Source organism: Dipodomys spectabilis, unplaced genomic scaffold (assembly GCF_019054845.1).
Source record: "Dipodomys spectabilis isolate Male_0828 unplaced genomic scaffold, ASM1905484v1 ptg000157l, whole genome shotgun sequence".
In the NCBI taxonomy this organism is placed as follows: domain Eukaryota; kingdom Metazoa; phylum Chordata; class Mammalia; order Rodentia; family Heteromyidae; genus Dipodomys; species Dipodomys spectabilis.
In genome coordinates, this window is record NW_024870834.1 from 18065571 (window position 1) to 18091734 (window position 26164).

General features: G+C 49.2%; 1 protein-coding gene across 4 annotated transcripts in view; it reads right to left on the reverse strand.

Moving 5' to 3' along the window:
• Nucleotides 1-6029: 6029 nt before the first annotated feature.
• The window catches only part of Esrrb (estrogen related receptor beta), a 171377-nt gene continuing 151242 nt past the window's right edge, over nt 6030-26164 (reverse strand). For all 4 annotated transcript variants that reach the window (XM_042692831.1, XM_042692827.1, XM_042692830.1 and 1 more), the window contains 4 exons: nt 25040-25150; nt 23904-24065; nt 12562-12831; nt 6030-6614 (listed from right to left, as the gene is read on the reverse strand). In XM_042692831.1, the coding sequence (XP_042548765.1) occupies nt 6370-6614; nt 12562-12831; nt 23904-24065; nt 25040-25150 (788 nt within the window). In that variant the 3' untranslated portion in view covers nt 6030-6369. The remainder of the gene's footprint in view (nt 6615-12561; nt 12832-23903; nt 24066-25039; nt 25151-26164) is intronic.

Sequence of the window (26164 nt, forward strand, 5' to 3'; positions counted from 1 at the left end):
TCAGTGAATCTGCTTTGTTAGATTCCTATGTGTGTCTGTGCCTGAATTGTGTGTGTGTGTGTGTGTGTGTGTGTGTGTGTGTGTGTGTGCCAGTACTGGGAATTGAACTCAGACCTTGTGCTCTCACTTGGCTTTCCTTGCCTGACTCCCTTCTTTTCCCCCAAGGCTAGTGCTCTACCACTAGAACCACACCTCCACTTCTGGATTTTAGCTGGCTAACTGGAGATGAGTGTCACAGGGACTTTCCTGACTGATCAAGGAATCAGGCAGAGAAGGGAGGGATGAGGGAGCCTGAGGAGGCTGAATTGAGTCAGGGAGGGCTGAGAGCAGTGTGGAGAACTACAGAGAAAGACACCGCTGATGATGCTTGCAGTGAATTAAACTCTGCATAGCTCCTGCTTGGTAATGCTGGGGCTAAGACTGTGGTTCCTTGCAGTGTTGTGTTTGGCTGTGCTGTTCTTGGGAAATGACTGTCAGAGCATTGCACGTGGCAGGGGGCTTTATCTGGGACATGTGTTTACATGGGGTCTTGGTGGGCATGAGTCCCTGATGGAAGTGACAGATGGGTCATCCACAAATCTTCCTGATTGGCCCACAAGCCTGGCAGGCTTTTAGCCTCGCTCTAAGCTTGTCATATCTGTGGATGGAAGGAGGGGATGAGGTCTTGATTCTCCTGTTCTCGGGGAAATGTGAGCGATATCGGAGTCCCCCTGTTAGAGCCCCCTGTGCCTCATGGTGTGGCTTGGCTGGTGATCATGGCCGCTGGGATGTCGGCACAGGTGGGCTGGGTGCTGGGGCTGACAAGGGAGGGAAGCCTTCTGCCTTCCTATCCCATCCTGCAAGTGGCAGGCTTGGCTTGTGCACCTCAGACACTGGGCTCTGAATGGTGGAACCCCAGTACTCACCCTGCCCCCCCACCCCCGCTGCCCACTTCAGGCAAAGGCCACAGGGGCAGAGGAGACAGTCACCAGCTAGGGCCACATGGGGACAGGAAGAAGACGGACATTTGCCTCTGTCCTCTCAGCTCTTGGGCAGCAAGTCCAGAGGTCTGCATGCTGCACGTGGACGTGTTGGGGCGAGAGTCGGGCCAGGAGGGATGCATCAAGCATCAAGCAGTGGGAGGGGCTTGGAAGCGGGAGCTGACACTCCCCAAATCCTGTTTCCTTCTTGAAAAGTGGCTTCCAGAATGGTTTCCTTTGATAATTCCTAGGGCTTTTCAACTTCAGCAGTGCTGGCCTTTGGCAGGGGACAATCTTCCAGTTGGGGGGAGACTGTCATGCACAGGTGGAAGTCTAACAGCCTCTACTCACTCGATGCCAGCATCACCCCTGAGTGTGATAATAAATGATGTCTCTGGATGGAGGCCTGTGTTCTTCAGAGGACACACTTGTAAACTGCTGGCCTAATCTAGCCAAGCAGCTGTGTAGCCCCAGGGCTAGCGAGCTTCCTAGAGACATACAAAGGTGGTCTCCAAGCCCCCTCTGCAAATCTAAATTTAAACTTTATCCAAATCTAATTTAAACTTTATTCAGGGCTGGGAAGGTGGCTCAGTGGTAGAGCACTTGCCTTGCATGCTCGAGGCCCTGGGTTCGATTCCTCAGCACCACATAAGAAAAAAGCTGGAAGTGGCGCTGTGGCTCAAGTGGTAGAGCGCTAGCCTTGAGCTGATGAGCTGAGGGACAGTGCCCAGGCCCAGAGTTCAGACCCCACGACCGGACCCAAAAAAATAAAAATAAACTTTATCCACTAAGACCTGGGCACCAGTGGCTCATGCCTATAATTCTAGCCACTCAGGAGGCTGAAATCTTAAGATGGTGGTTCAAACATACCCTGGGCAATAAAGTCTGTGAGACTCTTAGTTATATTCAATTAACCACCAAATAGCTGGAAGTGTGGCTCAAATAGTAGAGCACCAACCTTGAACAAAAAGGCTACGGGACAGTGACCTCAGTTCAAGCCTCAGTACCAGCACAGACACATGCCCCAAGTAACTAACACACACACACACACACACACACACACACACACACACACACACATATACTTTATCACATGCAAACACTTTATCCTCTTTTTTTTTTTTGGCCAGTCATGGGGCTTGAACTCAGGGCCTGGGCACTGTCCCTGAGCTTCTTTTTGCTCAAGGCTAGCACTCTACCACTTGAGCCCACAGTGCCACTTCCAGCATTTTTGTTTATGTGGTACTGAGGAATCAGACCCAGGGCTTCATGCATGCTAGGCAAGCATGCTACCACTAAGCCACATTGCCAGCCCATATCCTCTAAAAAATACATTTCCCTCTATTTCTTATTATGGATGCCTGAAAGCCAAAGATAGTGCTTTCTCCTATCTATGCATACAAACTTTATCCATGGTTAAACTTTATCCAGGATAAAGTTTAATTTATAAATTAGGCACACTGAGAGATTAACAGCTACTGATGGAACAGACCAATCAAAACAATGTACTTTACTAAGAGCTATTTAAAACACGGGAATTGTTTGGGGTGGCTTAATAAAGAATTTAAAAGAAAAGTGGAAAAAAGGAAAGTTCATGCCTGTAATCACAGGTACTCAGGATGTGGAGGCAGGAGGATCATGAGTTCAAGGCCAGCCCAGGCAAAGTTAGCAAGAGCATATAAGAAATAAAATACAAACATATGTGTTGGGAGCGTGGCTCAAGGGGTAGAACAATTGCCTAGCATATTTGAGGACCTGGATTCAATGCCCAGTACGAGAGTGGGGGAAAACATACTTACTAATAATCCACAAGCTAGAGCCCTTCATTCCCACATTTATCCTTCCTCCTCTCCCCCAGTGAACTTACACATTAGCTATGCTGAACAACTTCCATGTGATCCTACCACATTTCCTTGTATGAAATTACACTCACAAAACAAAACAAAACAAAAAAGCTAGCAGCCTCTTACTATGGAATAGACCAGTGTGAGGACAAGGACAAACTGAAGCAGACAGAAATGAGTTTTGTTGTTGTTGTTTTTTAATGAGCCCTGTGGCTCAAGTGGTAGAGTGCTAACCTTGAGCAAAAGAAGCTCAGGGACAGTGCCCAAGCCCTGAGTTCAAGCCCTGGGACTGGCAAAACAAAAACAAAAACAGATGAGCCTTAATTCTTCTGACTTTGCAATCCTCCGGATCAAACCCTGCCTGATGCCTGCACCACTTCTGAAATGTGTGTGTGTATAAAGCAAATAAACTCCTATAACCTTTTACTTGAATGGAATGCTGCTCGTCCCTCTCCTATGCTTCTCTTAAAACATGGGCTGTGCTCTTTCTGGTTCATGTCTATTGATGTCCCATTTTTCTGGCACTGCTGAAATTACTGAGCACCTTACAAAGAGCTGCTCAGACTCAGACTTCTCAAAGTACACTTCTGAGTTTTGCTATGACCCTACATTTGCTTCTGTTTTTGCAGTGCTGGCATTGAATCTAGGGCCTTGTGCATGCAAGGCAAGCACTGATGATGCTTTTCAAATGTCCATGTAACCCACCTCTGCCCTCCAGACTTCCTCAATCCTCTCCTAGCATCTGGCTGAGGGGAATGTCACTCAGAAGGCAGTTTAGACAGGTAATACACAGATACTCCCCACTAGGTCCTGGATAGAGTCCAGATCCACAGGACCAGATAGGAGACCCCTAGGCCATGTGACTATCAAGGTTGGGGGGAAGGTACACTTTGGGAGAACATGGAGAAGATGGAAGTGGGTACTGAGGTAGGAGGCAGTGCTGCTGGCATCTCAAGAAACCACTCTGGCTAGACTATCAATATCAGACAAGAACGCACTTTCTCGACAGAGATTTTCTTGGGAGCTGTTCTGTGGTCAACAGCTCTGGGCCCTTCAGTCTCCTAGTCACAAGCTTGACACTGTCGCCCACCTGGTCTCTTTTCTGCCCCTGACGGGGGTAGGGGGGGAGGGAAATCTGGAGAGAAGGGCCCTTACCCGGAAAAGACTTCTGCATGCAAAAGTTGGAGGACTGGTGAGCAAGCCATCGGGCACCTTTAGAAAGGACAGAGAGCACCACCTTCTCCATGGTTGATTTTATGTTTTATTTCTTGGTTTGTCTCAGAGTTAAAACTGAGAAGGGCTGTTTCCTCCTTACAGATTTCTTTTTCCAGAAATGGCAGATTTGGGATAAACTTAAGTTCTATTTGAGGGCTTGGGGGTCTCTTCAAAGTTATGTCCCCTTGAGCTCCCACTAAGCCATTGCCCTGCCCCAGCCTCCCCCAGGAGACCCCACCTCTTGCAAGGCTTTTAACTATGAAGTCACCCCCACTTTCTCTGGAAGCTCCCTTGGACCCAGCCGGGTTGCACAACAGGCTTTCCCATAGGTGGAGCTCCCTTGTCACCTGCTTCCTGTTGCTCCTATTGGGGAGGCCACCCTGCTCCCCACCCCCAACACCATGAGCTCATGCCAACAGTTTTCAGAAGACACAGGACACAAAGGTGGGTGATGCACAAGCCGGGGCTGGCACAGGCAGACCAGCCAGCAGAGCACTTGAATCCCTGGCAATATCTCCCTCTGTCCCCTCAGATGCACACAAAGGCTGGGGCGGGGGGGGGGGGGGGAACACCAGGAGCATACCCCAACTTCTCCCATGAAGAAGTCTCAGCTGGCCAGGCCCTTACCCCTAACCGGTATGCTGGAATTCAGCCTGAATTCCAAATGCCAGCAAGTCACCTCTGCTGTGAATGTGGTGGGCATGGAAAGCCAGAGGACTGGCACTGCTGACTACAGCATCAGCTCCTCCAGTGACTCAGACTTCAGGTTCTCCACAGGGAGGGGGACCACCTCCACAGAGGACAGGGCTCTGCACAGCAGTGGGGTCTCACCAGCCTCCTGTGGCAGCTCAGCATGTCCCAGCACTGTGCGGGCTGACAGCAAAGGAGACAATAGTGAGGGGCCAGAGAGAGGTCCCAGTGCAGACTGAGAGCTGCCCACCTCCTCTGGCTAGCTTGCAATGAGGACTCCCTGAAGTCTCCCAGCTAGGTGTAGAAGATAGCTGACTGGCAGATCTGTGTTCCACCCGGGATTGAACCCTCCCCCGTTAGGAGCTCCGCCCTGCATGGCCATCCCGTGAGCACGGATTAGGAACTCCTTGAGTGGGTGAAAGCTGACTTTGGCTGTCACCCACAGAACCAACCGTGCCTGAATGTCTGAGTGAGAGGTTTCCCATGCCACAGCATGAAAGTCCTGGGCAAAGCAGGATGGCGGGTCAACCTTACATAGCAGCTCTGGAGTGCAGAGACCCTGCCAAAGATCTGGCCCAGGTGCGGGACCCAGGTCCTTATTTCAGGACTGGCAGGAAGCCGCCCTCTGGGGGTACCATCTGCTTGTCCTTTGGGACGCAGCAGAAGGGCATTTGTGTCAACTGCCAGCAGGGACCAGGCAGGCTGGATGTCCCAAATCCCTCTCCGAGGCTTACCCTGTACCTTATTTCTGCTAGTGACCTTCCTGTGCTTGACAAAGAAAGCTTGGGGCCTCTCCCCACCCTCCCATATCCCTCCCAGCACCACCAGCCACCTGCCAAAGCCAGGGTACCCTGGATGGGGCCAGGCCCTGTGGAGGAGGTGGAGAGAAAGCACAGGGCGAGGCCTGGACCCTGCTCTTCTGAGGCAGCCTGTTCCCACCAACAGACCCTGAAGTCATCTCTGAGCTCTGAGGTAGGGGAAGGAAGTAGCCACGGGGTGCTGGGGGTGGGGGAGTGAGAAGGGGCACAGGACTGTAATGGCTGGTAGCTGAGAGAACAGAATGGTGCCTAGGAAACTCCAGCGATTGCTCCTGGTTGGGAGGAAGGAGGGAGGGAGGCAGAGAGGCATCTGGACTGTGGAGGTGTGGAGGCCCCTAGAGGGGCCCCAAAGAGATCAGAGCAGGCAGACTCTGCAGGAAGATGCTCCAAGGACCTGCCCTCTTTGAGAGTACCTTAGTGGTTCCCAACCTGAGCTGCCAGAGTTCTGGATGCTGAGTGCTTCCCTCCTAGGCTGTGGACATGGAAGGCCCAGGCAATGGACATGCTGCCTCTTAGTGGCTTGGCGGGGTAGGGGTGCTTCCTTCAGTGGACTCCAGTCCCAAGGGGAGTCAGCCCTGACCTAGGCTTCAGTGCTACCCACAGAGAAGGAAATACATACCAAAGAAATAGCCCATGACAGATTGCAGGTGAGCCTGGGCCCCTGCCCTCCTATCCCTGTCCCCTGTCCCCATTGCCCATAGGGAGTCTTCACACATGGCCGGAAGCAGGAAACCCCTTTCTCTGGGACAGCACAGAGTCATGATGTAGGGGTCAGAGGACGAGGCTGGTGCTGTGGAGGTCTCTGAGTAGGTCCATCCGTCTCTCGGTCCATATGCGGGGCCATCAGACCTTGGCCTCCAGCATCTCCAAGAAGAGTTTGTGCATGGGCACCTTGCCCTGCAGCTTGATGCTGTAGAAGTGCTGCACGGCCTTGGCGGCCGTCTGCCGCAGCAGGGGCAGCGTCAGCAGCAGCTTGCCCGTCCTCCGTGGCTCCTCGTGGCGCTGGCTCAGCTCATAGTCCTGCAGCGCCTCATGCAGCAGGTCCTGCAGCTTCTGCACTGCCTCCAGGTCCTCGATGTACATGGAATCTATGAGGACAAGTAGAGTGTCAGTGCCTGGCCCAGCTGGGGATTGCTGCCTTGAGAGCAAGTGGGCTCAGGCTTGGGGGCAGATACACATCTACAGGAAACACTTATCATCATCATCATCAATTAGTTATTCAAAGGAGTTACAATTCCGTAAGTCAAATTATAAGTGCAATGCTTCTTGGTCAGTGTCACCCCTTTCATCATTCTCTCCCATTTTCCTCCTCCAATTCCTATCCTCAAGTTATACAGTACATTAAATATAATGGCTACATTTGACAGATCCACATCTATGGGAAACATTGCCTTTGTGTGTGGTGTGTGTGTGTGTGTGCCAGAACTGGGACTTGAACTCCGAGCTGCACACTCTTCTTTACCTTTTCTTGCTCAAGGCTGGTGCTCTACCGCTTGAGTCCTTCCTCCACTTCTGGCTTTTTTATTTAAGTGGACATACGAGTCTCATGGACTTTTCTGCACACACTGGCTTTGAGCCTTAATCGTCAGATCTCAGCTTGAATAGCTAGGATTATAGCATGAGCCCCCTGTGCCTGGTGGGAAACAATTCTTAAAAGAGCGTCTGGAAGCAGCTGTGGAGATGCTGGAGGATTTGAACCTGAGCAGAGATGGAGGTGCCAGAGGGACCAGAGCTGGAATCCTGTGAGCCGCACTTGCTAGCTGTTAGGCAAGTTATTTAACTTCTCTGTGCCTCTTTTGGAAAGTAGGATAATATCTATAGTGACACTTGGCCAGGTTAAAGGAGTAGCTGGGTAAGAGAATGCCCAGCACCAGGAACAGCTCCTCCAGCCTGCAGTGCAGTCACTAAGCCACATACTCCTGCTGGTTCCAGAACAAACAGACAGACACAGGGCCTGTACTCTAGGCGGGAGTGCCCTTTGCTGGATTGTGGGATGGGGTAATGAATAAAGCCAATGGGAGTTCTCAGTTCTTGGTGGCAGGGCTGGGGGAATAACGTAGTGGCTGGAATCTTGCCGAGCCAGGGCTTGATCCCCAATACTTCAAAGAAAGAAAAAATTGGGCCAGGTGCTGGTGGCTCATTCTTATAAGCCGAGCTACTCAGGAGGCTAAGATCTGAGGATAGAGGTTCAAAGCCAGCCCAGGGAAGGAAAGTCTGTGAGACTCTTATCTCCAATTAACTACCAGAAAACCAGAAGTGGAGCTGTGTCTCAATGTGGTAGAGCACTAGCCTTCAGTAAAAGAGCTCAGGGATAACACCCAAGCCCTAAGTTCAAGCTCCATGACTGACAAAAAACAGTGGGGAGGGCTTTGAATTGGGGGCCATGAAACTGAGGTTGAAGGAGACTAATACAAATTCCAGCAGAGCAGGGATGCACTGGCAGACACAGGTCAGTTAGGTCTGTGCCCAACAAAGCAAAGGGACTCTCTTCCTTCTGCCCTCCCTCAATATATCTGACCACCATCCTAACCATAGCTAAGACTTGCCAGGTGTCAGCAGTGGTGGACAGTGGGAGCTATGCACGAAAGCTGTGTAAATGTTCTGAATCTCTCAGGAAAGGGCAGGTGAGTCCTTTTCATGCTGGGTTGGCTTAGATCCCACACTGCTAGGGGAAGCTGCATCAACTGGCTCACCCAGGTGATTCACCAGACTTTCTGGGTCTACATCCAGCTGAGGCCTTCCAGCCTTTCTCTTGGCTGAGGAGTAATACAATTACATACAAAAGATTCACACTGGCTGAGTTACTTTGTCTCTTTCAAATTGTTTCATCTGTAAACTATTTTTTGTTTTCTGTGACAGTACTGGGGTTTAAACTCAAGACTTTTCACTCTTGTTTAGCTTTTTCACCCATGGCTGACACTCTACAACTTGAGCCACACTGTAACTTCTGGCTTTTGGCTGGTTAATTGGAGATAAGAGTCCGATTTAGCTGCCGTGGCTGGCTTCTACCCATATCTTCATAACTCAGCCTCCTGGGTAGCTAGATTTTTGTTGTTGTTTTGTTTTTGGCCGGTCCTGGGGCTTGAATTCAGGGCCTGGGCACTGTTTCTGAGCCTCTTTGTGCTCAAGGCTAACACTCTAGTAGTTGAGAGCCACCGCACCACTTCTGGCTTTTTCTGAATAGTTTACTGGAGATAAGAGTCTCATGGATTTTCCTGTCTGGACTTGCTTCAAACCATGATCCTCAGATCTCAGCTTCCTGAGTAGCTAGGATTACAGGCATGAACCACCAGCACCCAGCAGTAGCTAGGATTATAGGTGTGAGCCACAATGATCATTGTCATTGGGACTCCGGCACCGCAGTGCAGTACTGAGACCATACCTAAGTGTCGTCCATATTTTTCTGTTCTTTTCCACTAAGGCAGCCAGGACTCCTCTGCCAACTGAGCACTGAAACATGGTTTTATTCCTGTACTCTAAGTCACTCAAAATGTGGCCGGGCCCTGGGATGCCTGCCAGCTCCCCTCCCCATCCCATCACCGTCCCCCAACCTCCCCAAGGAGGCTACAATTGGCAGGTGCCTTCAACCAAAAATGAAATAAAATAACATTGCAAGATTAATTTCTTTGCAATCCATCAGCAAGTCTGTATCGATGGCATTGATAAACTGTTAATTACAAAATCAATGGCTATGAATTTTTCCTGCCACCACAGAACCCTAGAGATGCTGAAATGCAGGGTGAGTGACAGCCCAGAGGCCCCCAAGGCATAGGGATCTGGGGCCCAGTCTGGCTCTGGTAGTTTTCTGTCACCCCATCTAGTCACTGTGGCACCCACAGTGGCCTAGGTGATGCCACCAAGACTTCTTAGTAGCCTCCTGCACCACCCCTCCTCAGCATGGGTGAGTTTTGCTGCTTCAAAGCTACAGATTCTTCATGCTCCTGTAACATTGCCTGGCCCTTTGTTGACCTTGTTCCAACCTAGTCTTCAGTACCCTTGAGTAAGATACCACATTGCTTTTTCTACCCATCTTGTACTGGAAGGCCCAATGACCAGGCTTCTCTTGCTATTGGCCCAGCTTAGGGGGCCACCTCCTCAACTGAAGGCCTACCCCCACCTTCACCAAGAGCTAAATCTGACTAAGTCACGTCTCACCTCTTGCTCTGGTTATGTCCATGTTCTCATTTTTCCCACTGGGGACACTTGCCTTCCCGCACTGAGAGCCAATCACGGCTCTAGAATGAATTAGTCGGGAGTCCCAAATTGAGGATCTGACATCTTATGCCTGGCCAGCCTCCATCTAGAACCTCATCTACCCACCTTCTGCTCTAGCTGCTTTGGCTCCTCCTCTGCCATTCAGACTCTTGGGATACTAAACACATCTTAGGTTTCCCTGGGAAAGGGCCACGCCCAAGGAGGGGAGGTGCTAAAGTTCTTCTACACGTTATGATAGAAACATGACAGTACGAGGAGAAGAGTACAACATGCAGTGAAACCTAGCAGAAGCTATGCACTTCTCGTTAATGGAAACAATTGCTGCCTCCCAGCTACTCAGGAGGCTGAGATGTGAGGATCACAGTTCAAAGCCAGCCCAGGCATGAAAGTCTGTGAGACTCTTATCTCCAATTAACCAGCAGAAAACTGGAAGTGGTGCTGTGGCTAAAGTAGTAGAGCACTAGCTTAGAGCTAAAGAATTCAGCCACAGTGTCCAGGTCCAAAGTTCAAGTCCCATGACTGACAAAAAAAAAATTGCTTCACTGATTTTAAGAGAGGAGATGGCTGAGTAACACATAGAACTCTGCTTTATCCTCAGCTATTCTGTAAATCTATAATACTTAAAACACTCAAATACAGCATTTAGTAGCCACCAACAAATCCATTACACTTTTGGAATCTGGATATATAAATGAATTGTGTAATATTTTCCAACTACTATTTGGCCTTCCGTTGTTACTAATAAAAAGGAGCAGAAGCTGTATCCTCATCTGAATTAGGTCAGGTTCCCCAGGAGCAGAGCCCAAGACAGGTGTTAGGGCTCTGGGATTAGTAGAAGGCTGTGCTCAGAACAAGAGAGACAGGAAATACAGGGAAGGAGTAAGAGAGCCACGGCTCAGCCTGCTCTGCTGTCCAGCTCTAGTCTAGACTTTCAGCTGGGGCAGTCAGAGCTTTTAGTTGGAAGACTCAGCAGGGAAGTAAGGATGGGACCACTAGCTGGGTGAAGGATAAGTAAGAATGTCCCTGGACGCTCAAAGGTCCACGTGTGTTAAGATGATCCACCATGCCAGTTTTCCAGATGCTGAGGGCTTTCCTGGCTGTGGTGCTTTTTCAGTAAAAGTCCATCCTATAGAGCAAATCAGCTGTATGTCTCCATCCCGGATCCTGCTTTCTCCTACCACAAATGGACAACACTGTTTCCTCTTAACACTGGAAGAGTAACACCAATAATTAATATTTACCCAATATTTCCCCCTAGGCAAAACACTGGGCTATTGGAATTATCTTCTATCTTTAATGCTCACAGAAGTGCTCCGAGGAGATAATGGGAAAGAGCCCCATTGAACACACAAGGACATTTAGTTAACCCCAGGTTACACTGCTAGTGTCAGAGATATCATTTGAATTTGGGGGAAAACCTTGAACTTGGATCTGTGGACCTGACCCAGACTAGAGCAATTAATTTTGCCACATACTATCCTGCATCCTTGTGGACAGGCATTCTGACACCTGTTTTCAAGAAGGGACCTTGAGTGTCCTCTCCTGTGGTAACCCCAACACCCTACATAGCGTGGAGGTGCTTGAAGTATGGACACAGAGTATATTCAAATGCTGGTGAAGTAGGTTAAGAAAGAGTAATAGATCCAGCCACTGTTGGGTCACATGTATAATCCTAGCTACTTCTTAGGTAGGTTGAGATCTGCGAATTGTGGTTCAAAGGCAGCCCAGGTAGGAAATTCTGTGAGACTCTTTTCTCTAACTAGCTTATCTCTAGAAAAGAAGAAAACAGAAGTAGAGCTGTGGCTCAGTGGTAGGGCATCAGCCTTGAGTGATAAAGCTAAGGGAAAGGGCCTAGGCCTTGAGTTTAAGCCCCAGTAGTGCCACAATAGGTAGATAGATGGCAGTGGATGAAAAGAATCAAAGAGTTGGTATAAGCCAGGGCTGATTTTGGAATTAGACAATGTTGGTTTTTACTTCTAACTGCCATGGGTGAACTGTGTGATTTTCCTGGCCTCAGTATTCACATCTGTAAAATGGGGTTGCAATAACTTTGCTCACGGGACTGTTTGTAAAAAAGAAGTAAATTCAGAGCCACCTCAGCAAACTGCGCGTGTATGTGCCAGGTATATATGTGAATACAAATATACAGGCAAATGCCTTCGAGCTGGGTGTTAGCAGCTCATGCCTGGAAATCTAGCTACTCAGGGGGTTGAGATCTGAGGGTTGCAGTTCAAAAAAAGTAGAGATGTGGCTCTAGTTGTAGAACACCAGCCTTAGGTAAACAAAGCCAAGTGAGACTGTGAAGCCCTGAGTTCAAGCCCTACCAAGGGCATGTGCGCGCACGCGCGCGCACACACGCACACACACGCACACACACGCACACACACGCACACACACACACACACACACACACACACACACACACACACACACACACACCCTCTCTAATAGTCTTGTGGAATAAAAGCTGCTCACTGTCCTCATCTTAACTGCAAAGCAATTTGCTTGGGTGGTAGTTGTGGATTTGAACCTTAGTGACCAGCTCTAGGATCTTTATACTTTCCCTAAGGCGCTGGCCTGGATATCAAGGCCTACAGAACACTCAACCAATGCTAGCCTTCATCAGTGTTGCTTCAACTTCGTGCCACCCGTGCAGTCTTTGGTGAGCATGGTATCAGCATCTTCCCCTCAACTCTTCCCCATTTCATACATCCCTGCTCACCATGCTAGACACTCCTGGCTAGGCCCCTGCAGGCTCCTGCAGATTCTCCTACAGATCCCAGCATGCTGAGACACGCCCCCCCCCCCCCCCCCCAATACCTGAGTTTGCCAGGGCCAGGGCCTTGAGGGTCACAAACTCCTCCTTCTCCACCTTCAGCTTCTTGTATCTGCGCACCAGCTGCAGGATGGCCTGGTAGAGCTCCAGCAGCCCCACCAGGCGGGAGTGCTCCTCATCCATGATGTAGTCCTCCGCATACACTAGTTTGTCGTCATAGGGCAGCGAGCGGTACACGATGCCCAGGATGAGGATCTCCATCCAGGCGCTCTGAAGCAGGCTCATCTGGTCCCCAAGTGAGAGACTTGAGAAGCCTGTAGGAGGAGTGGGGAAGGGAGACAGTGGTCAGGAGTGGGAGGGAGGAGGTAGGGGAGAGCAGGTGCCTCCTAGGACTCACTGGGGGGCAGAGTAGGGTCAGGCTCAGGGGCAGAAGATTCCTGTGCCACTGCCAGACTCATTGTCCTTTCCTTGGTGTGTGAGTCATGCTGGAATTCATGGGAAAGGTTTACATCACAAGGGCTCAGTCAATGTTGACAGTTATTATCGTTAGGAGGGTTAGTTTAAGGGTATTTTGCAAGTGTCATTTCCAAGAGGCATTCTGATTAATTAAATGCCTTTGTAATTTAAGAGTTTGCTGGATTCAGAGCAAAATCAGGAGGTGGCAGTACAGGGCTCTTCTACTCTAGGAAGCTTCCAGGTTCTTCTCTGTCTCTGTCTCTGTCTGTCTGTCTGTCTGTCTGTCTGTCTGTCTGTCTGTCTGTCTGTCTCTCTCTCTCTCTCTCTCTCTCTCTCTCTCTCTCTCTCTCAATGCTCATGCTGGGCCAGGGGACTTTGTGCTTCAAAATGAGCCCTGATCCTAATGCCGGGTCTCCAGCCAGCAATGAGGACTCAGCTGTTCGGGCCTGGGGCAGCCACCACAAGCTGGGGGTGCTAGGAGGTCAAGGCCTCCAGGGTCCGGGGCATTTTTCTCTCACAGGCAGCCTGTGCTCTCAGGGGTGGAGCCCTGGGCCCAGGCTATCTCTTTCTTCATGATGACCTAGCTGTTCTGTTCTGGGAACTGAGTCGCCGCAACTTCCCCCTCCTATGATGGCGGACTCCATAGTGAAAGGTGACTCAGGGTTGGGAAGGTGCCAGAATCCTGACATTGTCCTGTCCAGTGTGCTGTGATGGCTGCTTGGGGCTGTTAGCTGGACTTAGTAACCTGAGCCTTTGCCTGTGAGACCAGCCTCAGTGTGGATGCTGCTCAGAGCTGCTGTGAGCACTAAACATCACTGTGATCATGGAACAGGCAAGCTGGTGCTAAGCCTTTATTAACGGTGAGGTCTTCACCTGACAGATAAAGATGGCAAACTGGCATTGCGCTGGCTATGAATGTAACTTAGGTAGTCAATGAATAGCTAAGTGCCAATGGCTCATGCCTGTAATCCTAGCTACTCAGGAGGCTGAGGTTTGAGGACTGTGGTTCAAGGCCAGACCAGACAGGAAAGTCTGTGAAACTCATCTCCAAAGCTGGAAATAGAACTGTGATCTGAATGTTAGAATACTAGCCTTGAGCACAAGAGGTAGCTTCAAGCTAGCTTGAACTCAGGGTGTGGGCACTGTCCATAGGCCCTGAGTTCAAGCCCTAGAACTGGCACAAAACAATCACACAACCAGCAAAAAGCTGAAAGCAGAAGAGTAAGTCAAGTAGTTGAGCAGCAGTCCTGAGCAGAAAAGCTAAGAGCATGAGGACCTGAGTTCAAGGCCCAGTAGTGGCGCAGGCACACACACACCAAAAAAGTCAATTAATAACTTGATTTATGAAAGGGTGTGAAAAGCAGACTAGTCCACTGATTTTTCACACTGCTTACCATCACATACAAGGACTCATTGGAGACTCATCCCAAAACTAGAGGCTAAGTCCAACTCCGACCATGCTAGATGTACTAAAGGAGATGATTCACAAAGCCATTCGTGCACAACTTGAACAAATTTTAGTTTTTTCAAGGTAATTAAATGCATCAATGAAGAAAGTCACTGACACAGGACCTAGCCCTGCTTAGATGCCCTTCTGATGTGGGGGTGCCTTAAGGACAAAGAGAGCGTACATGTGGTCACCTGCCAGGTCTCAGCAGAGTGCTGGCCCTGAGTGCAGTGACCCTCACTGCCACTATGCTACACACTGGTGGCATTGCACCTTTCTCTTCTGGACTTGCCTGGAGTCTGAGTGGTCCAGCCCTCCACGGCCTCCCTCCTGGGGCTTCTGCACTCTCTCTCTATTTCCTACCCAGCACCTTGTCCCTTCACCCTCAAGGGTATACCAAGGGCACAGGCTACCTTGACCCTCTATTTTCCATGTTCAATAGCCTATCTGTACAACTTGGGCCTTGGATCACCATCTGGCTACAGGACTCCATGGTGACCAACCAGAGATCAGGGCAACAGGGGCAACCATTGATAGATATATCTCCTCAGGGGAGAGGCTGGGACAGAGAGGTGTCAGCCGTGTGTGTGGTGCTATCCGGATTCCTGGCACAAGAGCCTACAGTGTCCAGGGAGCTGGGTGGTAATAAAAGATGGACATCCAATTCCCCTTATCAGGTCCCTGGGTAGAAGAGAGGCCTTAGGCGACATTAATTAACAGATACCAATCAGCCTGCACAGGATGTGTGTGTGTGTGTGTGTGTGTGTGTGTGTGTGTGTGTGTGTGTGTGTGTGTGTGTTGAGGTGGTGGGCTATACTGGGAGGGGGTCTGAGAGCAAACAGACTGGTAGGGAAGATGGAAATGGCGGGCAGGGGAGAAATTAATAAACAACTGTACTAAGAAGTAGCACCGAGGGCTGGGAAGGTGGCTCAGTGTTAGAGCGCTTGCCTTGCATGCATGGGGCCCTGGGTTCGATTCCTCAGCACCACATAAGCAAAAAGAAAAAGGCCAGAAGTGGCGCTGTGGCTCAAGAGGTAGAGCACTAGCCTTGAGCTGAAGAGCTGAGGGACAGCGCCCAGGCCCAGAGTTCAGGCCCCACAACTGGACCAAAAAAAAAAAAAAAAAGAAGTAGCACCGAGGAAAGGTAGAGCAAGAATGAGGCTTCTAGAGAAAAGATTCAAGAGACTAACACATAGATACTGTCTGCACAAGAGCCGTCCCAGCATGCTTCTACCTTTGGCCACTCAACAAATCATTTACTAAGCACCTGTAAAGTGCAGGCCCATATTAGGCCCTAGGGACGGGTAATATGTTTCAAGACTGAAACCTGCTTTCAAGAACTATTAGTGAAGCAATTGTCATGGGTGATCAACCAGTAGAAACTTTTTTGTTTGTTATTTTTTGGTAGGGGGGATGTTAATTGCTTTGTTTTTTACCGGTCTTGGAGCTTGAACTCAGAGCCTAGGCACTGTCCCTGGGATTCTTTTGCTCAAAGATAGCCCTCTACCACTTGAGCCACAGGGCCACTTTTGGCTTTTTCTGAATAGTTTGTTGGAGATAAGAGTTGCGCCTCACACCTGCAATCCTAGCTACTGAGGAGGATGAGATCTGAGGATCACGGTTCAAAGCCAGCCCGGGCAGAAAAGTCGTTCAGAAAACTGGAAGTGGTGCTATGGCTCAAGTGGTAGAGCACTCGCCTTGAGCTGAAGATTGCAGGGATAGTGCCCAAGCCCAGAGTTTAAGCCCCATGACCAACCAAAAAAAAAAAAAAGTCTCTCACAGACTTTTCTGCCTGGACTGGCTTTGAACTGTGATCCTCCAATCTCAGTCTCCTGGGTAGCTAGGATTATAGGCATGAGCCACGAGCACCCATCTTGGTTTGTTTTTTGTTGTATTTGCTATGCAAGCACTTTACCACTGAGCTTCATCCCAGCCCTGTTGTTTTTTATGCCAGTACTGGGGCTTAAACTCAGGGTCTAGGCAAAATCCCTGAGTTTTTTCACTCCAGGGTGTCACTACCACTTGGAACCACAGCTTCATGGACTTTTCTGCTCAGGCTGGCTTTGAACCATGGTCCTCAGATTTCAACCTCTTGAGTAGCCAGGATTACAGGTGTAAGCCACTGGTGCCTGGCTTATCAAGCACAATTATGATGACAAGATGAGTTTTGGTGACTGGAAAACAAATAACGGAGAGGAGTCTGGGAAACTTTGCACAACAGGGGTTTGGAGACAGAGCTCTAAAGGGGTGGGGAGGAGATCTGAAGGCTGCCACACACTAGTTATGAGCTCCGAGATGCACAGACACAGGCTCTTCATCTTCCTACCTACTACACTAAGCACCTAGTCTAGAGCAGAAGGGACCTGACAATAATTCACTGCAGAAGAGAGAATGCAAAAATGCCATAGGCCTGGAGTCCTTGTATGGTAGGAAAATATGTCCAAAGCACTTGCCTACCTAGAGCCTCTTGGGTCCTAGAACTCAGATTTCCCTGCCTCTGCTTATTATTTTAGCTTGCCTATGTTCTTGGCCTGCTCTGCCCTTTTGTAGGGTGTGGGAGACATGGGAGACAGCTACCTGAAAATGTGAACAGTAGTCTCATTTCTTGATTTCTCTCCTTGAGCATATATAAAGGTCCTAGGAAGCATGGTATCACATACCTGTAATCCCAGAACTCAGGAGGCTAAGGCAGAAGGATTGAGAGTTTGAGGCCAACCTGGGTTACATATAAGGGAAAAAAATTGGAAAGATTCAGCAAACCCAAACAGATACCTCAAAGTGCTGTAAATACACACAGGACGAGGAGGCGAAGAATGCATGCTATCTTCTAATATTTGAAATGTACCAATATTTTGGGGGTGGGGAATAAAAAGAAAAAGGCTGAGCACTAGTGGCTCACACCTAAAATCCTAGCAACTCAGGAGGCTGAGATCTGAGGATAGAGGTTCACGGCCAGCCTAGGCAAGAAAGTCCTTATCTCCAACTAACTATCAAAAGCTAGAAAGTGGAGCTGTGGCTCAAATACAGCGCCAACCTTGAGCCAAAAAGCTCAGGGACTGTGCCCAGGCCCCAAGTTCAAACCCCAGGACTGTACAAAGAGAAAAAGGAAAAGGAGTGGCCAGGGAAGGGAGAGGGATAAGAGCAGCTAACTCTGCACTTTTTTTGGCCAACTCTTGGTTTTTGAATCTTGTCAGTGTTTAAGATGCTAAACAACAAAAACCAAAGCATAAGTACAATTCAATCAAAACTGAAATAAATGCTTGCTCCATTCTATTTAGCAATTCCACTTTTAGGAATGCCTTCCCACAAAGAGATGTATACACAAATAGCTAAAGATGAATATGTAAAAAGGGTTTGTTAGATCACCGTTTGAAATGACAAAGCAGAAAACAACTCAGATGTGCTGAGATGGCTGTACTTGCTATATAGAAGCCATTTTCATTTAACTGAACGCCACATCAGAAGCCTTTAGAAAGAGGTGTCTGTGACGTGTCTGTGTATGTGATGTTTCCACAACCAGAAGCTCAAGGAAGGTGTAGGCTTGGAAACAGATTCCAGAGCCAGGCAGAACTTCTGCTCTGCTGACAGGAAGTAACCAGACTAGCCTCCCTTGCTGAGCCTGCATTTCTCATCTGGAATTGGGCTCCTCATAGCTCGTTCCTGAGCAGGTATTTGGACTTCATGTGCTCACGTGTAGTACATAGTGTGTGAAACAGTTCATGGGTTGAGTGTGGGGCACTCTACACACTCAGACCATACACAGTAATTGTGCATACACAGGGAAATTCCAGGATGCTTAGATGTTCACTTCTGACATCCTCGCTAAAAGCCCACACTCTCCACTTAAAACCTGAAAGAAGCCAGGCACCTGTGGTTGCACCTGTTATCCTGGCTACTCAGAAGGCGGAGATCCTAAGGCTTGCCATTCAAAACCAGCCCAGGCAGGAATGTCCTTGAGATTCTTATCTCCAATGAATCATTATTTTGGGGTGGGGGAGGGGGGGCTATAGCTGCAAGTGGAGATGTAGCTCAAATAGTAGAGTAACAAAGAACCTTGAGTGAAAAAGCTAAAGTACAGTACCCAGATTGTGAATTCAAGTCCCACATATGCATGTGCATGCACACGTGCACACATGCGTACACGCACAAAATCAAAGCACCTCCCTGACTTCTACTTCCCCTTCTTGCCCTGGGCATCTCCACCCAAGTGCAGGAGTCCTGGCAGATGCTGTGTGTCTGGGGCCTTTGGGCTGACCTCCTTCAGAGGCCCTGGCTGCCAGGCCTCCCACCTTGAGCTTTGCTGTCTCAGGAAAACCGTTTTATCTGCACCCACGGATCAGGCCCGGCCCAAACCGTCATCCCTCCTCCTGTGATTTGGCACCACAGGCTCCTAGAATTAAAAAAAAAAAAAAAAAGCACATAATTTGTGGCAAGTGGAGTTCATAATCTATTAATTTATGATTGTCTCTGCCGACCTGGAGGGCCATTAGAGAGGTAATAAAGGGAGATGTAATTATAGGATCTGGGGCCACTTCAGACACAGCTGCTGTCACTCGGCAGCTCATCTTTCATCCAGCCAGACGGTGGCTACCTGGGAGCAGGCTGCCCGGGGACCCTACGTGAAGAGGGATGGCTGGACTACACAAGGCAGCCGGGGCTGGCCAGGCTGTTCGGGACTCCCTTGAAGGCTTCCTGGACAGGGTAACTCAGGGCCTAAGGAAGGATAATGGGCTCTAATTGCTTGCTCACAGAACTAAGAGGTGGGTACTCTAAAGACTTAGGTTTAGCTGGGTGCTGGTAGCTCACACCTAGAAATCCTCGCCACTCAGGAGGCTGAGATCTGAGGATCAATCACAATTCAAAGCCAGTGTGGACAGGAAAGTCTGTGAAACTCTTCTCTCCAATAAATGGAGTTGTAGCTCAAGTCCTATGGCACCCAGCTCTAGTAACCAGGCCCTGAGTTCAAGCCCCACTACCAGCCCCAAAAAGCATATAATAATAACAACAACAATTAAATACTAGAGATTTTGGACATGTCCTCCAATTACCTAAATGCTTAGAGAATTCAACTCAAGCTAAAAAACCTGCACTTGGGAATAGAACTGCTTCAGACTGACTGGAACAATGGCAAATCACAGCCCCAAATTTTCCCAGGGAACTTATTCATGTCCCAGGAGAACCTTGGGCCAGAAATTAATCTACAGTACTTTCTCTCCCCTTGTTTTGAGATCTTGTTCTCTGAAGTTGTAGTTATCCAAGGCCAACCACAGTCCAAAAATAAAGATATAAGCAACTTAGCTTTTTAACTGTGGAACTTTCTGAGTAGTGTGATGGAATTTCATGCCATCCCAATCTGTTCTGCCCAGGACACAAATCATCCCATTGTCCAGTATATCTGTACTGTATATGCTAGCTGCCCACCATCACCAGATCAACTGACAGTACAGGTGTTCAGGCAGACTTTATTTTACTTAAGATGGCCCCAAACCACAAAAGTAGTGATGGGGAATTGGGGGCATGGCTCAATTGGTAGAGCGCCAGCCAATGAGTGAGTCAGGTTCCAAGTTTGAGTCCAGGTCTTAGAACAACAAGAAAGAAAGAAGGGAGGGAGGGAGGGAGGGAAAGAGGGAGGGAGTAACTCTGGTGTTATATAACAATGCAGGAAAGAATAGTGTATAATAGGGTTCAGGCATCCCCAACTAAAGCTTCAGGCATCTACGGAGGGTCTTAGAACATAACCCCCATGCAATACGAGTGCTCTTCTTCTTCTGTCTGGCCAGTACTTCTGGTAAGATACCCTACATATAGTGAGTGCTCAGTCTCAGCATACAAAAGCAAGTGTGGCATGGCTTCTGTGTGCCAGGCTCTGGACCTGAAGAGCAGGCAGACACTGAAGCATGAGCTTTGGTGTGTACACTTGAGTCTCCTCAGAGCTCCAGGCCAAAGCACTCTGAGTGATCCGTCCTCCCTCGTCCCTCCCAGACCAGAGTGGACAGGAGCCACACTAGACTGTGTGTTCAGCGTAGGCTTCAGCTTCCATTCCCCCCCCCCCCCCACACAAATTGCATTCTCTGTCTTTCTCTGTCTCTTTCTCTCTCAGTCCATCTCTCTCTTGTTAGTGAGCCTGTCTTCTGATGAGTTTTCCATCTAATTGGAGATGGGATTAAGTCAATTAGTTTAAAACTACTGGGTGCATACTGTGTCATTTTCTGTCATATGAGGTTTACATGCAGTAGCAAGAGACTCCACTCATTAATTTTACCTTAAACACTGGAAGGTCAAGCCCAAATAATTCAATATGCAGATTTATGCAAAATAGGCAAATCTGTGTTTGAGACAGACAACTGTTCATTTTGTGTGTGTGTGTGTGTGTGTGTGTGTGTGTGTGTGTGTGTGTGTGTGTGTGTGTGTGTACTGGTGCTGGGGCCCTGGCGCTGTCCCTGAGCATTTTTGCTCAAGGCTAGAGTACTAACTGTTGAGTCACAGCTCTACTTCCAGCCTTTTAGCCAATAATTGGAGATTAAGAGTCTCAAGGAGGGGCTGGGAAGGTGGCTCAGTGGTAGAGTGCTTGCCTTGCATGCATGAGGCCCTGGGTTTGATTCCTCAGCACCACACAAGCAGAAAAGGCCAGAAGTGGCGCTGTGGCTCAAATGGTAGAGCGCTAGCCTTGAGCTGAAGAGCAGAGGGACAGCACCCAGGCCCAGAGTTCAGGCCCCAGGACCGGCAAAAGAAAAAAAGTCTCAAGGATTTTCCTGACTGGGCTGGCTTTGAACAGTGGTCCTCAGATCTCAGCCTCCTGAGTAACTAAGATAACAGGCATGAATAGCTCATTTTCCTCTTTTATCTAAAGGAATTTAGCTTTGGATGAGGAGACATGCAGGTACAAAAGGGACTGGCATGGCTGCTGGAATGGCATCCATGCTGTGACTGCCTCCCCAGAGGCTCCGATGCACTGCTGAGCATGGAGCAGGCGTCAATTCTCCCAGCAATCCTGCACGGGGTGGGGGTGGGGCGGAGGCTCTTCTGTGAGTCCCACTTGATAACTCACAAAGATGAAGTCTCTTGCACAGGGCCAGTGAATACAGAGAGGGGATGAAAGTGACTCAAAGTCTGTGCCCCAGCCACCACGCTGCTCTGCTCCTCCCGCTGGTCTGGCATTGATGGGTAGCAGTCTCCTGGTCCTGCACCTCTGTCTCAGAAAGGGAAGTGAGGTGATGGCAGGAGAAGCAGTGACCCCAAAAACCACCAGGCGCCACTCCAGAGCTGTTTCTAGAATGCAGTATCTGGCCGACCCAGATAGGAATGTGGGGGGGCAGGGCCGGTGGCTGTACCCAATTTGGCCCTGGGTTAGTAGAGCAATCTAGGCTGAGGTGTCTTAAGCAGTGGCCTGACCCCACATCGGTGCTGAGCCAGCACGGGGCAGATTCAAAACTACTGAGTGTGTAATCCCTCGAGAGGCTGAGCTCCTCAGCAAGGGCGGACCGGCAAAGTCCCTGGCAAACCTGTCCTGCAGTCCAGGGATCACCAGGGACTCCCCCAGACTGTCTGCCAGCAGCACCCCTATCGCCTCCAGCCTCTCTGAGAGCCCTGCCTACAGGAAGGCTCCTTCCTCGCGTGGCACACAAGAGCTCTCACATAGGCCCACCCAAGTCCACTGTGGGCCTTGGCATTCAGAGGCTGGAATCCCTCTGCTCTAAAGCCGTGACCAGCCTATTCACCTTTCGGGGCCATGGCAGACAAAAGAAAGGGATGGAAAGACAGGAAGACAAGCCATCCCACCAGCTAGAACTAGAGTGGGGAGGAGGGAGTCATGATAGATCTATGTGCCACACTCTGTCAGGGTGTTAGAACAAAGAAGAGCAGCCACACGGCACCAAAAAGGTGCCTTAAAGTGTGCACAATGTAGAACTGTGTGTGTAAACATGAAGAATCAGCTCCTGCCATTTACACAAACCAAAAAAAAAAGAGGGTTAAAGCCCATAGGGCTTGAGATACACTGCACACACTTCTCACCTCAGAAACACTCTTAACATCATGAAATCCAACAGAGTGCTGGTGGTTCACACCTGTACTCCTAGCTACTCAAGAGGCAGAGATTTCCTGGCCACGCAGGAAAATCCATGATTCTCTTATCTCCAATTAGCCAACAAAAAGCCACAAGTGAAGTTGTAGTTCAAGTGGTAGAGTGCTAGTCTTGAACACAAAAGCTCAGGAACAGTACTCAGGCCTTGAGCTCAAGCTCCAGGACTGGCACACACACTCATACACATTCATACACACACACACACACACACACACACACACACACACACACACACACAGGGCAGATGAGTATGAGGCAATAGAATATGCACACTATTTTGACTCTGCTAAGTTTCATAAGCATATATAAGGTATGCCATGTGTGTGTGTGTGTGTGTGTGTGTGTGTATGTATGTATATATATATATATACATATATGCTAAAACATTAAATGGTATACTATATTTTTTAAAAATCATGGAATCTAGGCTGAGTGCTAGTGGCTCACACCTATAATCCTAACTACTCAAGAGGTTGAGGATTGAGGTTCAAAGCTAGCCTGGGCAAGAAAGGCCATGAGACTTAGAATTCAAATCTCAGGCCAACTGCTAACTCATGCTCTGCCCAGAACAGTCAACCCCTCTTGTGATCTGCTTTCCAGCATAATCCCCACAAGGTCTACCAGACATCCCTGCTCTGTCCTTCAAAGGTTTAGGGATGCTTTATGAATATTACAAATAGTAGACCTGGCCAGTGCCAACTGTAATCTTAGCTACTTAGGAAGCTGAGATCTGGGGATTGACTTCAAAACCAGCCTAGGCTTTATCTGTGAGTCTGTGATTCTAATCTCCAATAAACAACCAAAAAAGCCATAAGTAGAGCTGTGGCTCAAGTGGTAGAGCTCTAGCTTTGAGCAAAAGAAGCTCAGACAAAGTGCTCAGGCCCTGAGTTCAAACCCTAGCTCTGGCACAAACAAATAGTAAACGGGGCACCAGTGGCTCATGCCTGTAATCCTAGCTACTCAGAAGGCTGAGATCTGAGGATCATAGTTCAAAGCCAGCCCAGGTGGGAAAACTCCATGAGATTTTTTATCTCCAATTAACCACCAGAAAACTGAAAGTGGTGCTGTGGATTAAAGTGATAGAGTGCTAGTCTTGAGCAAAAGAGCTCAGGGATATTGACCAGGCTCTGAGTTTAAGCCCCACAATCAACAAAAAGAAAAAAAAAAATATAACTCTTTCCAGAATGACTAAGAGCTCATAAAGTTCTTAGAAATTACTGAACCTTCCATACCCGCAACTCTCTAAAATCCCACTGAGAGAAAGGACCACAAGGAAGAGCGGGTTGCCAAAGGACCTCCCAGTCTACCCAGGGGCTGGGCACCACAAATCAAACCACAGCTACACAACAGGCCTTGGGGTGAGCTCTTGGCCACACTCTCCCACAACCCCCATGACTCACCTGGGATGTTCTTGGCCCAGCCAATGATGACCACAAGCTCCCGATCTGCCAGGTCGCAGAGAGTCGTCAGGGACTTGATGTCCCCCTCAGGCATTTCGGGGGGAGGCATGGCATACAGTTTGTCTGGCTCAGCCACCAGTAGGTACGAGACAATCTTGGTCACTGCAAGGACCAAAGACAGAAAGGTGAACACCTTCGTGGGGTGCTGGTGGCTCACACCTGTAATCCTAGCTACTCAGGAGGCTGAGATCTGAGGATCGTAATTCAAAGCCAGCCTAGGCAGGAAAGCCCATGAGACTCTTATCTCCACTCAGCTACCAGAAAACTGGAAGTGGTGCTGTGACTCAAGTAGTAGAGCATTTGCCTTGAGCTGAAGAGCTGAGGGACAGTGTTCAGGCTCAGAGTTCAAGCCCCATGACTGACAAAAAAAAAAAAAAAAGGTGACCACCTGAGGAAGAGGGCGGGGCAGAGCTTAGGACAAGTCAAGAAGAAGCAGGATTCCCAGGATTCCTAGAGCCTCAGGAAGTTCAAACACAACTGTGATTTGACTCTACTAAGTTGCTGGCAGCTATGATGTCAGATGGTCTTTCCTAGGAAGTTGCCTGATGAATGGTCCCAGGAAAAACCTGCAAACTGCAAAGCACCTTGAAGGGGAGGTGGGGGGGGGGGGGGGGCGGGGAGTTACTTGATGCTGGGCCTCTGGCTTCTTTTAATCTTTCCCCCAGTCCTGGGGCTTGAACTCAGTCAGGGCTTGCGCACTGTCCCTGAACTTCTTTTGCTCAAGACTAGCACTCCACACTTGAGCCACAGAGCCACTTCCAGCTTTTCTGTGTATGTGATACGGAGGAATTGAACCCAGGGCTTCATGCATGCTAGACAAGCACTCTACCACTAAGCCATATTCCCAGCCCCAGGTCTCTGGCTTCTTAAGATCATGCTTCCTTGGGAGCTCTGTGAAGTCCCATTTGGATGGACTTTCAATATAAAGCCAGGAAACAATCCTTCTCCCCAGGGGATGCTCTGATGTCCCTTCCACTCCAGATCCACACTGTCCCTGGCCCAGTGGTAGAGAGGTAGCATTTCCCCAAGGGATGTCCAATATTCTAGGACAAGGTGCTGGATGCCCTGGTACGCACATGGCTTTTTAGCAGGTGGAGAAATTTGTAAGTTCAGATATGAGCTGCTCTCCGAGTCCAGTCGCCGCTTGTATTTCTGACGGCCTCCACGCACACGGTCAAGACGCACACCTGTCAGGGAGGAAAGGAGACAGTCTTAGGAGCTGGCCGACATCTCCAAGGGTGCTGCAGTGACTTTCAGATGCAGCACTGGCTAAGTCCTCCATGGTCCTGCCCTGGTGGCCAACCAGCCTCAGGCTAGGAAGCTGAACAATCTTACAACAACTGTCTAACACTAATGGCATACACTCGTCCCAGGCCTGGTCCTGCCTCTCTGGTTCCACATTCTCCTGAAATCCATCCCAAGTGACTTCCTTGAACCTTTGTCTTTTTTTGGGGGTGGGGGGGTGGGGAGGGACAGTCCTGGGGCTTGAACTCAGAGCCTGGGCACTGTCCCTAAGTCTCTCTGTGCTCCAGGCTAGTGCTCTACCACTTGATCCACAGTGCTACTTCCAGCTTTTACTGTTTCTGTGGTACTGAGGAATCCAACCGGGGGCTTCACCCATGCTAGGCAAGCGCTCTACCACTAAGCCACATACATTCCTAGCCCAGAGCCTTTGTCTTTCAAAAGGAAAATGTGTCAGTGTTTTAGTTCTGCCAGCATCAGAGGAAGGTAGAGTTTTTCTTGTCCAGATGGGAAGGAGCCATATTGGCAGATACTTTGTAACTGCCCAACAGGGGCAGAAGCACATACATTGTGGGCTTTCATTACAAATGTCAGTGCTTTCCCGGTGCCTCATGCCTATAACCTATGCAACTAGGAGGCTGAGATCTGAGGATGGCTGTTCAAGCCAGCCTGGGCAGGAAGTCCATGAGACTCTAAATTCAACTAACCACAAAAAAGGGCCAGAAGTAGAAGTGTAGCTCAAGTGGTATAGCACCAGTTTTAGCATAAAAAGCTAAGGGACAGTGCCTAGAGTTCAAGCCGCAAGACCAGCAAAATAAATAAATAAATAAAATTCTGGATGTATTCTCCAGGGATGGGGCACTACATCATGTCTTCACCACCACCCCCCAAATCCAGCCATCATGGGGATATAGGATGGCACCAATTACAACAGAAGCTGTCAAACTAGCTCCCAAGTT